Source organism: Synchiropus splendidus, chromosome 3 (genome assembly GCF_027744825.2).
Source record: "Synchiropus splendidus isolate RoL2022-P1 chromosome 3, RoL_Sspl_1.0, whole genome shotgun sequence".
Lineage (NCBI taxonomy): Eukaryota > Metazoa > Chordata > Actinopteri > Syngnathiformes > Callionymidae > Synchiropus > Synchiropus splendidus.
Window position 1 is genome coordinate 31,383,164 of NC_071336.1, and position 13,792 is coordinate 31,396,955.

The window sequence follows — 13,792 nt, forward strand, 5'->3', positions numbered from 1 at the left end:
GAAGGAACAGGAGGAATAAGAGGCAGCTGCTTTTGTTGCTGACACAATGATGTACCGTGGAGAACTGGCATGTTGCACCATGTCGATGTTGACTCTGTCCAGGTGAGAGTGCAGCAGCCTTCAAACAATCAGAAGCTGGACCGGAACAGTCACATTTTTAAAAATTTTCTCACAGTATATATAATCTGATCTGATTTTTTTTTTTTTGATGAATGTTTTCCAAATTTTAAAAATCCACTTTTCACATTACTTTTATTTATTTTACCGCACCTATGGCCGTGAGCGTTGGGTCATGATAGAGAGAACAAGTTCTCTGACACAAGTGGCTGAAATTAGTTTCCTTTGGTAGGTGGCAGGTGTCTGCCTTAGAGAGGGAAGAAGAGAGATGAGGTGTCTTCAGTGCTCTGGTGGCATCTCGGAAATAATTCTTGATTCAGTTCAGAAACGCATGTCTCACACACAAAAAAAACAAAGCAAAAAAGCAAAAAGCACAAAGTGACAGTACAGACCTGGGCCCTCATGAGCTCAGAGTGAAATAATGAAACTGATCATGAAGAAATGTTTCCATTAAAATTTTCAGGGTTGCTCTTCAGTGTTTTACGATTCATTACTGCTTCAACCCTAAACATAACTGCTTAACTAGTTTTACTGAATTTTCTCGCTGTCATTTGATGTTTTAGCAGTTTGTTGTGTTCCTCATTATAAATGGAAACACGTTTTGAAATGTATAGTCATCTGAAATGTAGGTCTTTAGAGTAAGGGTTTAGGGCCTCATTCTTGTCTAAAGTCACACCGCAGTATTATTGGAAAAAGTGCTGCTAAGATGCCAGTAATAGGTTATTGAGGCCAACTGAAAATGTATGCTTCAACACAGGTGTATAGAGATGAGTCATTGTTGTCATGCCTTCGTGTTTCTGAAGTTCTTCCTGTCAGATGAAGACCAAGTGGGCAAACCTCCAAAAGAGAGCCCTCACTCTGCTCGCTCTCTGGACATCGCTCTGCCTTCTGCATCTGGGACAGAACCACAAGATGCACCGCTCTCAGAGTGAGTCCAAAACAAGCCTTTTTTTTAGTCCACTCCTGTGTTCAGAAACTGTTTTCCACATGTGTTGATTCCAAGTCTTGTGATGAGGTCTGAGGATCATGTTGTACGTTACCATGTCGCAGGCATCCAGTGTTCCTGCTGGGCCTGATCTAATGGAGCCTAGTAATCCGTAGAGCTATATATCACCTGCTATAGAGCATGCAGCCCACCTCAGCAACGCCAAAGCTCCGCCCATGACATTTACTTTTTCCCATTAGTAGCTGGGGATCCAGCTGTGTTACATCTGCGCAGTTCTCTCTCCTGGATCTTAAGCTGTTGAAATTGTTTTTGTGTGAGTTGCATCGGTATTTCCAAGATGCAGATAGCTGTTTAGTAGAGGACTTCACAGGCTTGGTTTTTTTTTAAGCTTTATCCTCTCCTTTATTGTAGGAGACGACCTTCTTCAAGTCTCTCACCGCTAGCCACAGCAGCTGAGCACACGCCCCTGGCCCGAGTCTCCTCCGCCAGCCGTGGCTACGACCTGCAAGAGCGACGACGAACCGGCAACATGACGGGAGCTGAGCAGGCCAAGTACCAGCGCATCCCCACCGACGAGACAGAGGCTCAGACCCTGGCGTCGGCTGACTTGGATGGCATCAAAAGTGAGTCTGAATCTTTGCTTTCACTGATAATAGTGATGTGAAAAGTTTTATTAACGGAGAAGAGAGAAGAATCCGAAAATGCATCATCGTTTTTATCTGGAATCAGACAAACCTTCAAAATTCAATTTCTAATTCAGACTTTTGATCATTAGCTCAGTGCACGTGGAAATGGTGGCAAATGTTTGACTAAAATCCAAGCTGTTGGGGAAGACATTTGATCAGGGTCATTTACAGAGCACAAGTGGTGCTCACCAATGAATCCATCAGCTTAGCTGCTGAAAAACCTTAGTCCAGCAGTATCTTATCTTAAGTCTGAACCCCACCAAAGATGAACAGGTCTGATTTTGAGGCAGAACTCTCGTCTCATACAAGTCTGCTAAGCACTAGCTGTTGGCAAACCCATTTCAAAATGGAGGCTGTGTCTCGACAAAGTGTGGATTTGCCCTCCCAGAGTCTTTATGAGGGGACACACTAGTGTGAGTGAAGACTTCCTTTGACCTTTTGATGTGTGTGGCCACCAGAGGACTCTATTGTAGAGTCGTAGATTCATGCGTTGGTCCTGCCATAAACGTAACATGAACCAGAGAAAGCAGCTTTGTGACCCACAACTTGAGAATCACTGCTATAGGGAATCTTAAGATTCAGCTAACTCAATGGCAATTGGTTTTCACTAGTGTACCAGCAGTGCTCCACATCTGGCCTAAAGGAAATACACGTTTCAAACAGTTTGTATCTCTGAAGTTGCGCTTGATCTGTGGAGACTTCAACACTTCGGCGGGAATCTTCCTGTGGAATCTCGTAGTCCTCAGTCACATTTGTCATTGTCATCATTATCAATGCACTAAGTGACCGCTTATTGAGTTTCTTTTGTAAAAAGAAATGAGTTGCACCTCTTTATCTGCAAAGATGCAGTGAACTGTTGGAGCAAAGTCGTTTTTAAAGGCCCAATGTCAGGCTTGCAAATTGGGTTTTTATTGTCCATCATTATGAAGTGGAGACTTGGGTGGCCACAGGATGTAGAGAAAAACGGATTTAGAAGACCAAACCATCCACTCCCTCAAGGGCCAAGTCTGACTGTTGCTTGTGGTGGTTGAACACCTCTGGCAGGTTTATGGCTACATGGATCAACAGAGCATGCTCTCTGTCAGGGCTTCTGACATTCAGCTCATCTGTGATTCTGATGCAACCTTCATTCTGACCAAGTTGTACTCCAGGTCATGATATCGACAGGCTTGTCCATCTAGTTTTTTGTGGGCTGTAAATTACTTTCCAGCTGTATATATTTATAGCTCTTGTGCGCCACATGAAATGGCTTTGCGGGCCAGATTCGGACCCTGGGCCATCTGCCTGGCACGTGTTCTCAAGCTCCTTCTTTTTCTGCGACAGTTTGAAAATCTTTGCCCAATGATTTTCTTGAAAGTTGGATTTCAGCCTTTTCTCTAACAAGCTCGACCTCTTGTGTGTTTGTGATGGCGCTTGAGTTTGTTGAAAAACAGGTGTTATTACCATTAACTTTAACACTACACTTTCCCTTGTGTAACTTTTTAAAAACCTTTCGAGCGAGTAATTGTGTTAGTTCCGTCGCAGTGCAGCCTCGTGGAAATATTCCGAGTCTTGACCTCCTGCTGCCTGTGACGCCCCGGCCCGGTTTGTGGTCCAGTCCAAGGCGTCTTGATTTACGTCAGAAGGTCCACTGGTCAGTAGAAAGCCTCTGCTTTTCTACCCGAGTGTCGGTGGGGGACAAACGTTATTGAATTAGCCGTTCCCGCTGACAGCCCTGGAAGACGGCCCGCGCCAACATAGTGGCTAATTGTGCGGCATGGAACCAGATTCAAGACCCTGATTAATTTGTGGAACGGAGCGAGTGCTGAGCCGAGTCGACAGGGTAACAAGGAGAGCAGAGACTCTTGTTGTTGTCATGATTGAGGCCAGTGACATAAAGTTTCTTTTATCTTCTCGCTGCCACTTAAAACCGTCCTGGGAAAGCGGGTTTGTCTCTGGCTGCTGCTCAACAACAGGAATTATTAGATCGCTACGCTCCCCTTTTGTTTGACCCGGTCGAATTAACACCTCCGCACACGGATCTACTCTGACAGCTGTGGGTCATCTGCCGGTCAGGAAATGGTAACTATTTCCAATTTGTGAAAACGGTGTCAGGAGTGAGGGTGGTGCCAACTGTAACCCGCCGCCCACTCATGCCACTTAAACTTCACACACACACATCTCGCACAACTCCGGCGACCTCCGCGCACCTGGAAGCGATGCGGCTGGTTAACCAAGTCTGATCTTTTGATGAGAGGTGACTGAATGAATGAAGAGCGTCAGGACCTTTACATTTTGCTATAGAGATCACTCAGGATCCGTCCACGGTAAGAATTAAAAGGATTCCTTGGCTGGAACCTTCGATATCTGATCACCTGATTGGACAATTCCTACTCTGTGTTGTGTTAAATAAGGTCCCCCCCTGAACCTCTCAGCACCTGACGTGCCAGGTAACCTGATTCCGTGCTGTGGGACACCAGAACAAAAGCGTTGTGGTCTGATCTTCTGTGATTTTGAACTGGGGGTCACTGTGGGCGCGCAGAGCTGCAGAGACATACTGGATTATTTGTTGACCGCCAAACATGTCTCTGTCTTTGCCTCAAGGTCACCGGTTTGAAGATGTGCCCGGCGTGCGCAGACACCTGGTCAGGAAGAGCACCAAGGGTCAGGTGGTGCACACCGGCAAAGACCACAAAGAGCCGACCACACGCAGCCGAAAGCAGGACCGGACTCCACATGAGGTGAAAAAGCAGATAGATAGATAGATCGATAGATACTTTATTAAGCAGCGCAGTCATTTGTGCTTTATGAGGTTTAAGACGAGTCTATGTACGTGGAGTTACTGCTGCTCTTTACCGTCTACCTTGTTTACTGTCTTGTTTTGGCTTTCTTCAGCTGATGAATAAGACTGTTGGGAACACAGGGCGGCACTGTTTTCAAGATCATGTTTTAAACACAGACACACTTGCGAACACAAGCATCCTTGTTTATGTTTTTATTTGCTTTTTTTCCTATGTGTTACATTGAGAGTGAACATACTTCATGGACTGTATTTCTCTTGGTGCTGAAGTGTCCCAAACAAGGAAACTACTCCGTGCCCACCTAGTGAAGACGGAAGGACAGGTGCAATTAAAAATAAATGAATGAGTTCTTTTTCACGCTCTGAAAAGGGGGAGGAGGAGGTGGGAGGTGCTCAGGTAACGCTGAGAGAGAAATGTTTTATTAATACGCACACACACACACTGGTCCAGGTAGCAACAGGTCTCTGCCGGGACTATTGACCTTCGTTGGTGAACGTGAAGATCTTTTTTTTTTATATGGCTGTGGTCACATCTGAGTCCTCCACTGTCTCGCTCCCTCAGTCGTTACCGGTGGTTCTGTACCGCTCAGCGTCGCGCCCTGACGGCTGTCTGCTTGACATGGACGTCAGCTCGGTGCCTGGGTACCAGAAGGTCAGGTTTGCAGTGCGTGAGCGTGATGGCATGCTGCCACTGGTCCGACACAGTAACACGTTCTCTGGTCTGAGACTGACCCGCATGGTGTCCGGAACGTCTGCTAACAAACGGTGGAAAGATCTGGTTGAACCTAACTCCATGATGTCCATAAATACTGACGTGAACTGCTTGAGGAACTACGCTGATGCAGCGACACTCCAGGCTACTCACCTGTGTGGTTGGCGTGCCACAGATCCACTACACAACGTTGACGGTGTGCTTCTTTACCTTCTCTGCAGGTGTTTGTGGAGCTGAACGAGCTGACGATGGACAAGAACCAGGAAATGCAGTGGAAGGAAACGGCCAGATGGATCAAGTTTGAGGAAGACGTGGAAGAGGAGACAGACCGCTGGGGGAAACCTCACGTGGCCTCACTGTCCTTCCGCAGTTTGCTGGAGCTTAGGAGAACCATCTCTCACGGTAGCCAAGCCGGACGGCCATAATTTGATTAACGCCGACTTCCGCGTGTGACCGAGTCGGGTCTCTGCAGGTGCGGTGCTGCTGGACCTGGACCAGAAGACTCTGCCTGGCATTGCCCATCAGGTGGTGGAGAAGATGATCATTTCTGACCAGATCAAAGCGGAGGACCGAGCCAACGTCCTGCGAGCGCTGCTGCTGAAACACAGGTGACCAGAGGCACCAGACTGGAACAAAGACGCTGGCCGAGAGTTCCCGTAGAGCAGAGTAGCTGTTGACTCCAAACCGTCCCTCACTGTTTCAAAGTGTGTTGACCCCCTGAGCTCACATAGTACCCTGCAGAGTGGGTATGAGGGGGGCGCAGGTGCTTGTTATACAAGTTGCATGGTGACCGTGATTGGTTCTTACAATGCCTTGGCTCTACTTATAAAATTAAGAGTTACGTCATTTAAAAAAAAAATTACATAATGATGAAATGAAGTTCTGCCAGCATCTCTATTATATTTTTAATTACCATGAGTTTTGCTGACTTAAAATGGCATAAATGTCCTTTGTTTTCAAAAGGATTTCAATTACGGTGTATTCAGTTATCAACACAACATTATCTGCCACTGTAATTCTTTAAAGTTCAGTCCTATTAAATGTTTATTTCAGATCAGAGATGTCTGACTCTCAGCTTGCAGGATGTCAAGCAGAGGCTTGTTCTCACTCATTACTGACTAGAAAGGCTCTGTTGTAGCGCAAACATCAGCTAAGCCTCTCATTTTCAACCACACTGATTTTTTTATTCATCCATTTTTTTTTGTTTAGGCCAAAATTCCCAAATCATTTATCAATATATTTGGTGTTGAATATTCCAAGTGCAATAAGATTGAATGGACAACAGGTGGCAGTAGAGCTACAGGGGTCTAAGGACGTGCATTACAGAGACAAAGCTTTGTAAATCTACATTTTGTCACCTTGGTTGCATCGAATATGATTTATTACTTTGGTTTGATGGTAGATTGTGTTTCTTGTGCCAAAATGGCTAGTTTCCACCTCTTTCAACTGGAGCTCCTCCCATGACCGGGTGTGCTTTTTGTCTCATTGAAAAGGTAATGTTTGTTTGTAAGTCTGAATGAGCCGACAGAACAACACCCAAATTTAAGGGAGTTTTTTTTTTTAGTGTAGCGTGGCCAAGTCTCTCTGGATATGGTGGTTATCAAGACTTCCAGTCTGAAGCTTCTCTGCCAGTCCGAACTGAAGCCTCTTTATTTGAACGTTTCTGTGTCAGGATGACTTGTGGGAGGAGGGTGTTTGCAGTTGTGGTCATTGGTATGTGAAGGGTTCAGTTTTCAAATGTAGTTTTGCGTGATGATCATCTTATCTCTCCTTGCTGTGCCTCTTGCTAATAGAATGCTTCATGCCTGGGCCCTCCCCCTCTTCCTCCTCCTCACCCTGTCTCTGCCTCTTCCCTCCACCACTAGTCACCCGAGCGATGAGAAGGAGCACAGCAGCCCGTTCCCCAGGAACATCTCCAGCACCAGCTTGGGCAGTCTGATCGCTCACCACCACAGTGCCAATCACAGCCACCAGTCGGAGCCGACGGTCACCGACCCGCTCATGGGGTCCATCCACTCGGCCGGGGACATGGACATCCGTGTCGACGTGGAGAAGAACGACCTTCAGGTATGATGTTCGAGGTGGAGGTCGTCGGAGTCACGCAGCTCACGATGTTGGTGTCTCACAGAAAGAGCCAACGATGCCGACCGGCATGCACCGGTCCAAGTCCAAGCATGAACTGAAGCTGCTAGAGAAGATTCCAGAAAACGCAGAGGCCACTGTCGTCCTTGTGGGTGAGTGGTCCCCACCAACTTAATACCCCCAAATCTTCCCATTGCTTCCTCAGTTGAATTGCTGTGTTCTGTTTTCCAGGCAGCGTGGACTTCCTGGAGCAGCCCACCATGGCGTTCGTTCGCCTGCAGGAGGCAGTAGAGCTGGAGTCGGTCCTGGAGGTGCCAGTGCCTGTCAGGTTCCTGTTCGTCCTGCTGGGACCCCCCACCACCAGCATGGACTATCACCAGATAGGTCGCTCCATCTCCACGCTCATGTCTGACAAGGTCAGTGATTTTCTTTTTTTCCCCCTTCATCATCTGCTTTTATTTCAGGCGGCTCTTGAGCCAAATACAAAATGTTTGCCAGTCTGGACCAAAGCTCCTGTTACGACACGTAGTTTGTAATGAGGTTGGTTGACTTGGATTCAGTTGGGGTTTACATGGTTCTGTCTGGCTCTGCTGTGCAGCAATTCCACGAGGCGGCCTACCTGGCGGACGACCGGCAGGACCTTCTGAACGCCATCAACAGTTTCCTGGACTGCAGCATCGTGCTACCCCCGTCTGAGATGGGCGGCGACGAGCTGCTGCGGTCAGTCGCTCGCTTCCAGAAGGAGATGCTCCGCAAGAGGGAGGAGAACAAGCTGATGGCCAAAGAACCCAAGAGCTTCGAGGAGAAAGGTGCGACGGCTTTTTCCACTATATGTAAAGAGTCTTATGTTTTCGGTTTCCATTTTCCAGAAGCCCTTATTTCGCCAACCAAAAAATCAGACGACCCATTAGAGCGCACCCGGCGCCCTTTTGGAGGCTTGGTCCGAGATGTCCAGCGCCGATACCCCAAATACGTCAGCGACTTCAAGGATGCTCTCAACAGTCAGTGCATGGCCGCCGTCATCTTCATCTACTTTGCTGCTCTGTCGCCCGCCATCACATTTGGAGGCCTGCTGGGTAAGAGACCTCACTCCTTCATTGTTCCCAATATTGTGTGGCTTTCTTGCAGGCACTTCATGTTGCAGTCATTCCTGCCGACACTGTTATTGATTGTGTGCTCAGGGGAGAAAACTGATGGCCTGATCGGCGTGTCGGAGCTGATCGTGTCGACGGCTGTTCAGGGGGTCCTCTTCTGCCTGCTGGGTGCTCAGCCGTTACTGGTGGTGGGCTTCTCCGGACCCTTGCTGGTTTTTGAAGAAGCCTTTTACAGCGTAAGAAAAGTGTGCTGCTGACTAAACCACGTATTTCTGTTTAACTCTTAGTTGTGCACTAATGTCACAGACATGTTTTAGAATATTCAGGTTCAAACCTCTGGCTGGTTAATAATGTATCTGTACTCACTTGTCGGAAAGATTTGAATGAACAGATATGATTAAAATAAGAAGGAAAAACACAGTTATCTGTGCACATATTTGGTAAATATAAAGTAGTCCTTAAATAATTTCTGGTTACTGCAGACAGAAAATATATTTGTATACAGTGTTTTTAAGAATACAAATGATCAATATACATAAAAATATACGTAATTCATCTGTCAAATTAACTGTACATATATTTTACATATACTTGTGAAACTATATAATCATTAATAAACTACTTTGTATGTGATTAAGCACTATATTAGACAGTTATTGATCATTATAAAGTATATTTTAAAATCTTTTTCATCATAACTATGTTCAATATTTACTGGACAATGACAGGTTTTCAAAAGCAAATACAAATTAAAATGGAAGAAATAAAAAAAGAAATAAAAAATAATAAATACACAAAAAATGAAACAGTCATAATAAATCCCATGTACATACAAATGTCATTGCACATATATTGGACTAGATATACACCCATTTCTATCAATATTTCAATACCAATGAAGGTAAAACTGAAAGGAGTGGTTTGTGTCTATTGTAAACATTTTAACAAATTATTGCCTACATAAAATGTAAAAATGTATTCCCCAATATAAAAAAAAAAGATGATGCAATTATAATTTCATAATGTTTCATGTGATTCTGTAACCATTTGCTGGACTCCTTTCTCCTCCAGTTCTGTAACGCCAACAACATCGAGTACCTGACCGGCCGCGTCTGGATCGGCTTCTGGCTGGTCGTCATCGTGGTGGTGACGGTGGCGTTCGAAGGCAGCTTCCTGGTCCGCTTCGTCTCCCGCTTCACCCAGGAGATCTTCTCCTTCCTCATCTCCCTCATCTTCATCTGCGAGACCTTCATCAAGCTTGGCAAGGTACGGCCCCGACCAGAACCAACAGCTTCTGATCCCCAGAGACGTTTTCCTTGGCGCTGCGCCGCGGTCACACCTCTGGCACTAAGCTGAAGCGACAGACCTTTGGCGGATATTCCAAACTCGAGTTCGGAATGAGAATGTTTTTCTACGTCAGCCTGAAATCTTTCCTGATTGATTGGACTGGAAAGTAAAAATGGATTGAGATTAGTGATTATCCGAGCTTATGATGTTGTAAGAGCTGCTTTGTAGACTTAAGACATCCAATCAAATGTTTGGGCTGGGAGCTCACTGTGATGCGCTGTAATCCCTTTGAAGCTTGTTTGGAATATCAGTGAATTCAAGTCGCTCTTTGTTTGTCTCAGATTTTCAAGGACCACCCTCTGAAGCGCTGTTCCGTCTGCTCATCTGTTCCCTACAACTCGTCCGCTCCCGCGAATGACTCCGACGTCCTGGCAGAAGAGCCCCCCCTGGTGACGGGGAACAGCAGCGGGTTGGACGCAGCGAAGATCAAGGTGGTCGAGGAGCCCAACACTGCCTTGCTTTCCCTGGTCCTGATGGCTGGAACATTCTTCATAGCGTTCTACTTACGCAAGTTCAAGAACAGCGCCTTCTTTCCTGGAAGGGTGAGAACTTGAAACCAATTTTGTTTTGTCATTGAATAAACCGGTCTGAACTAGAAAGGCACTGGGACAGCACACACCTCTGCCAAACATCCACAATGTTTTTTTGCCAACATTGTAGCACTAGTAATATTCTGTCTGCAATGAGCTCGAACGGACAGCAGGTGGCAGTCACAGAGCGTTACAGCTCCTCGAAGACATGAAGAAGAGGCCAGCAGCAGGGAATGGCTGAAAACCCCCCCCCCCACCATTGTGAAATCTGCATTTTTCTCACCATTGTCACATGAATGTTAACATAGTACAGTGGTTTGATTGTATATCATGCATTTTATGAAGGAAAATGGCCGGTTTCTGACAGTTTAAACAGGAACCAGCTCAATGAAAAACATGAGAGGAACCTTTACTTTGTTTGTAGATCCCAACAAACCTATTTACCACCAAAATCAAATCACTTTATAGTGTCCAAGTTGCCAGTTTGCAACAACCTACTAATGCTATAACAGCCTTTGGCACTCCGTGGTAGGTGAAAATAGTAAACATAGTTTTCCTATGCTACATTTTTACATGAAACATTCTGCAACTAGATATGTCTTTTGTTGACTGGACTGTTGGGTTACGCAAGTAACTATTTCATTTGTGTGGTAATTGTTTCTGGTTTGAATGAGGTTAAGTTGCAGTGTGTGAATCTACTTGTCGATCTTTAAAATATATGGTTTAAGTCTTAGAGCGTTGTCTTCTGCGAATTATTCTAGTCATTATTAGTCACAGTGTTATGCGTATTTGAAATACCTTATGCTGAGATCTAAATACCTTTTGTTGAGGATACTTCCATGCCCTCAACAGAGAAGCCAGTTACAAGAAGAGGTGAAGTGTCAGCAGCAGTACCATGTATAACCAGGCTCGAATAGAAGTATAAAATCACGATGACACCGGGTTGTGTACAAAAGGGGAAGAAAAACTAGGCAGACGTCCACATTGCTGTTCTAAAGATTCTAAGAGGGTTGAACACTCGTGCTGCAAGTTCCCATGATGTTCAAGTCACAAATGTCAGAGAAGTACGAATGGTGACAACCAAAGAAGGATATCTTGATGTTCCTGTTCAAAATGTGGACATTTTCTCTGAGGCCATTGTCTTTCTGCTGCAGTTGCGCAGGGTCATTGGGGATTTTGGAGTTCCTATCGCCATTCTGATCATGGTCTTGGTGGACTACAGCATAGAGGACACTTATACCCAAGTAAGGCTTTCAGATCTGCTCTCATGTTCGCCACCCGTTGGCAGCGGCGTGACTCTCTTCTGTTGTGACCTGGCAGAAGCTGAGCGTGCCCAAAGGATTCTCTGTGACCAGTCCTGACAAACGGGGCTGGATCATCAGCCCTCTGGGTTCGGATGGACAGTTCCCCATCTGGATGATGTTTGGCTGCTGTCTGCCCGCCCTGCTGGTCTTCATCCTCATCTTCATGGAGACGCAGATCACCACGTGAGTCAGTGCACACCGTGGGCCAAGGCACTTTGGAAAACAGCTGGAAGTCAGCGTTTGACTGGGATGGATGGAAGGAGAGACAGAAGTTTAGCGGGATGGAGGGATAAAGGAAGAGAGCGTTGAGGAAGACAGATGGCTTGTAGAAATAGATGGAAAAGGATGAAGTGGTTCATTTTAGAAAGAGGAGCGGGATGGATGGAGTGAGGTTTATAGGTTGGTGGATGAGAGGTGTGGATGGATGGACATTGGAAGGTTACGCACACAGGTTGCTGGATGGATAGCTTGATAGGAGGAATGTAGAAAGGATGGAGTGTTAGGAAGGAAGGAATGAGTGGATGAATTAATGGAGGAAGCATGGATCATGGAGATGTACACATTGGTTGCTTATGCACGTGTGTAGTATGAGAGATTTTCATTGACTGATGGATGCATAGAAGAGAGAATATGGACGGATAAATGGATGGTTGAAAGCATAGATGGATGGGTGAATGAGTGATGTGAGATGTGCACATATAATTTGATGGTTGAGTGAATCCATGAGACTGAGAGATGCCTCTGGATGGATGGATAGAGGTGTTGATAGGTAGAGAAAGAAGGAGAAATGTAGTTCCATATGTAGAAACTTGGATGGCGAGCCAGGAATGAATGTCGGAAGGAAGGATGGTTGTTGATGGAGTGACCGATGGATGAAGAGATGAAAATGAATGAGTCTTTAGAGAGTGACGTTTTCTGCTGCAGGCTGATCGTGAGCAAGAAAGAGCGCATGCTGGTGAAAGGATCCGGCTTCCACCTGGACCTGCTGCTCATCGTGGTCCTGGGCGGCACCTCGGCTCTGTTCGGACTCCCCTGGATGGCGGCCGCCACGGTCCGCTCGGTGACGCACGTCAACGCTCTGACTGTGATGAGTAAAGCCGTCGCCCCCGGAGACAAGCCTCGAATCCAGGAGGTGAAGGAGCAGAGGGTCACCGGGCTGCTGGTGGCCATCATGGTTGGTGAGTGTCTCCCCTCACATGCGTCCGAGTGGAACGGACAGGCGACTCACCGGCGTCTTGTCGCGACACCAGGCATGTCCATCGTCATCGGCGACCTGCTGCGGCAGATTCCCCTGGCTGTGCTCTTCGGGATCTTCCTCTACATGGGAGTGATGTCGCTCAATGGCATCCAGCTGACGGAGAGGATGATGCTGCTGCTGATGCCTCCGAAGTACCACCCCGACCACACCTACATCCGGAAGGTACCGCTGTCCCATTCATCTCACCTCAAACCCAGCTATGCCTGACAGAGCACTTGTTGTCAGGTGGACTGGAGTGAGATAAGGAGCTTGCTTTGATGCTGAAACTTGAATTGTTTAAACCGTTTTTTGACAGTGAAGTACACGTTTCAGAGAACACTGAAGGGTAACACAGTTGCCCCCGCTGACTGGTCTCTGCCCCCTCAGGTCCGAACTCTGCGCATGCATCTGTTCACCTGCATCCAGGTGGTGTGTCTGGCAGCTCTGTGGGCGGTGATGTCCACTCAGGCGTCGCTGGCCTTCCCCTTCGTCCTCATCCTCACGGTTCCGGTCAAGATGTTTGTGCTGCAACGCATCTTCACCCCCAGAGAGATGGCTTGTGTAAGTCCCAGCCTTTTTGATGCCTGTAAACAAAAGGGCGGTCCAGCCGTGATCGGTAACACTGCACTGACATTCAGTGCACGAGTGCTGCACGAGTGAAACTATAACAAGTGCTTGTGGTGAGGTTATTGACTTTTAAATCTAGGGGTGACGGAGCCGCTGCTGTACCCCTGGGCTGTGTACTGGCAGGTATCTTACGATACGATACGTATCTCGATACAGAAGTGGTGATGCGGTACAATACATTGTGATACTGTAAGTTCAGCAATACAATGTAATAATAATATAATATATAATATAATGAAAACCATCAATTTAAGGTGCAAATCTACACTGCAATATTAAGTGCATGAGAATGAGTCTATTGTTGTGATGTCAGTTCACTTGAATTTCGCAG

The 13,792-nt window shown here is 46.5% G+C and overlaps 1 protein-coding gene across 6 annotated transcripts in view; it reads left to right on the top strand.

Moving 5' to 3' along the window:
• slc4a2b (solute carrier family 4 member 2b) overlaps positions 1-13,792 on the top strand; it is a 42,641-nt gene that overhangs the window by 26,066 nt on the left and 2,783 nt on the right. For 3 of the 6 annotated variants that reach the window (XR_008414275.1, XM_053861258.1, XM_053861259.1), the window contains 17 exons: positions 921-1,045; positions 1,475-1,686; positions 4,333-4,469; positions 5,462-5,642; positions 5,713-5,848; positions 7,106-7,307; positions 7,369-7,474; positions 7,554-7,738; positions 7,921-8,398; positions 8,504-8,652; positions 9,488-9,682; positions 10,045-10,305; positions 11,448-11,537; positions 11,614-11,780; positions 12,522-12,775; positions 12,848-13,017; positions 13,222-13,395. Coding sequence is in view for 5 of the 6 variants with exons in the window: in XM_053861258.1 (XP_053717233.1) it covers positions 921-1,045; positions 1,475-1,686; positions 4,333-4,469; positions 5,462-5,642; positions 5,713-5,848; positions 7,106-7,307; positions 7,369-7,474; positions 7,554-7,738; positions 7,921-8,398; positions 8,504-8,652; positions 9,488-9,682; positions 10,045-10,305; positions 11,448-11,537; positions 11,614-11,780; positions 12,522-12,775; positions 12,848-13,017; positions 13,222-13,395 (3,222 nt within the window). In the remaining variant the exon portion in view is untranslated. Of the gene's footprint in view, positions 1-920; positions 1,046-1,474; positions 1,687-3,782; positions 4,056-4,332; positions 4,470-5,090; positions 5,181-5,461; positions 5,643-5,712; positions 5,849-7,105; positions 7,308-7,368; positions 7,475-7,553; positions 7,739-7,920; positions 8,399-8,503; positions 8,653-9,487; positions 9,683-10,044; positions 10,306-11,447; positions 11,538-11,613; positions 11,781-12,521; positions 12,776-12,847; positions 13,018-13,221; positions 13,396-13,792 lie in introns of those variants that run through there. The other 3 variants (XM_053861262.1, XM_053861260.1, XM_053861261.1) reach the window with 3 other exon arrangements.